The sequence below is a fragment of the Acanthisitta chloris genome, unplaced genomic scaffold (assembly GCF_000695815.1).
Source record: "Acanthisitta chloris isolate BGI_N310 unplaced genomic scaffold, ASM69581v1 scaffold25941, whole genome shotgun sequence".
NCBI classification, from domain to species: domain Eukaryota; kingdom Metazoa; phylum Chordata; class Aves; order Passeriformes; family Acanthisittidae; genus Acanthisitta; species Acanthisitta chloris.
Window position 1 is genome coordinate 1 of NW_008656880.1, and position 1,586 is coordinate 1,586.

Here is a 1,586-nt window from a genome sequence, read left to right on the forward strand (position 1 = left end):
CCCCCCTCAGCGGCGCCGCTGGGGGCTCCGGGGGGGCCCCGCGGCCAGGAAGAGACAGAGGTACGTGGAGAAGGACGGGAAGTGCAACGTGCAGCACGGCAACGTGCGCGAGACCTACCGCTACCTGACCGATATCTTCACCACCCTGGTGGACCTCAAGTGGCGCTTCAGCCTCCTCATCTTCATCCTGGCCTATGCCCTGACCTGGCTCTTCTTCGGCCTCATCTGGTGGGTCATCGCCTACAGCCGCGGCGACCTGGAGCACCTGGGCGACCACACCTGGACGCCGTGCGTCAACAACCTCAACGGCTTCGTCTCCGCTTTCCTCTTCTCCATCCCCGAGGGCATCGTGCTGCTGCTGCTGCAGGCCATCCTGGGCTCCATGGTCAATGCCTTCATGGTGGGTTGCATGTTCGTCAAGATCTCGCAGCCCAACAAGCGCGCGGAGACCTTGGTGTTCTCGTCGCACGCGGTGGTGTCGCTGCGCGACGATCGGCTCTGCCTCATGTTCCGCGTGGGAGACCTGCGGGACTCCCACATCGTGGAGGCCTCGATCCGAGCCAAGCTCATCCAGTCCAAGCAGACCCAGGAGGGCGAGTTCATCCCGCTGGACCAGACCGACCTGAGCGTGGGCTTCGAGACAGGGGACGATCGGCTCTTCCTCGTGTCGCCCCTCATCATCAGCCACGAGATCGACGAGAGGAGTCCCTTCTGGGACGTGTCACGGGGGCAGCTGGAGAGGGATGACTTCGAGATCGTCGTCATCCTCGAGGGCATGGTGGAGGCCACAGGTAACGGGGTGGGAGTGGGGGCACCTCGTTCGGCGTGGGGAGTGTCACCTCCGTGGGGACATATGTCCATGGGGCCGCATCATCTCCATGGGGACACCTCATGGCACGTCACGTCCATGGGGGCACACGAACTCTGTGGGGACATCTCACCTCTGTGGGGACCGGTCATGTCCATGGGGACATCTTGTCTCTGTGGGGACACATTTGTGGGGACATCTCACCTCTGAGGGGACCAGTCGTGTCCATGGGGACGTCTTGTCTCTGTGGGGACACATTTGTGGGGACATCTCACCTCTGAGGGGACCGGTCATGTCCATGGGTACATCTTGCCTCTGTGGGGACACATCATCTCCGTGGGGACATCACCATGAAGACACTTCATCTCCGTGTGGATACCTCCATGGGGACACCTTTGTGGGACATCTCACCTCTGAGGGGACACCTCATCTCCGTGGGAGGATCTCCATGAGAACGTCTCATCTCCATGGGGACACACCATCTCCGTCATGACACCTCCGTGGGGACAGCTCAGCTCCGTGGGGACACTTCATCCCAGTGGGGACATCTCATCTCCATGAGAGCATTTCTCCGTGGGGACATCTCACCTCCATGGGGGCATTTCTCTGTGGGGACACCTCACCTGCATGGAGACACTTCACGCCCATGGGGTCACGTCTGTGGGGACACTTAGTGCCCACGGGGACACGTCAGAGCCGCGTGGACACCACCCCATGCCCTGGGCACAGCTCAGCCCCCTCCCGGGGCCGTGGGGTGCCCCCGGAGCTCCCCTGACCC

General features: G+C 62.4%; 1 protein-coding gene across 1 annotated transcript in view; it reads left to right on the forward strand.

Annotated features, from left to right (window-relative positions):
- Positions 1-48: 48 nt before the first annotated feature.
- The window catches only part of KCNJ9 (potassium inwardly-rectifying channel, subfamily J, member 9), a gene marked incomplete at both ends in the record, with an annotated part of 1,690 nt that continues 152 nt past the window's right edge, over positions 49-1,586 (forward strand). The window contains one exon of the mRNA XM_009084513.1: positions 49-792. Within this exon, the coding sequence (XP_009082761.1) occupies positions 49-792 (744 nt within the window). The remainder of the gene's footprint in view (positions 793-1,586) is intronic.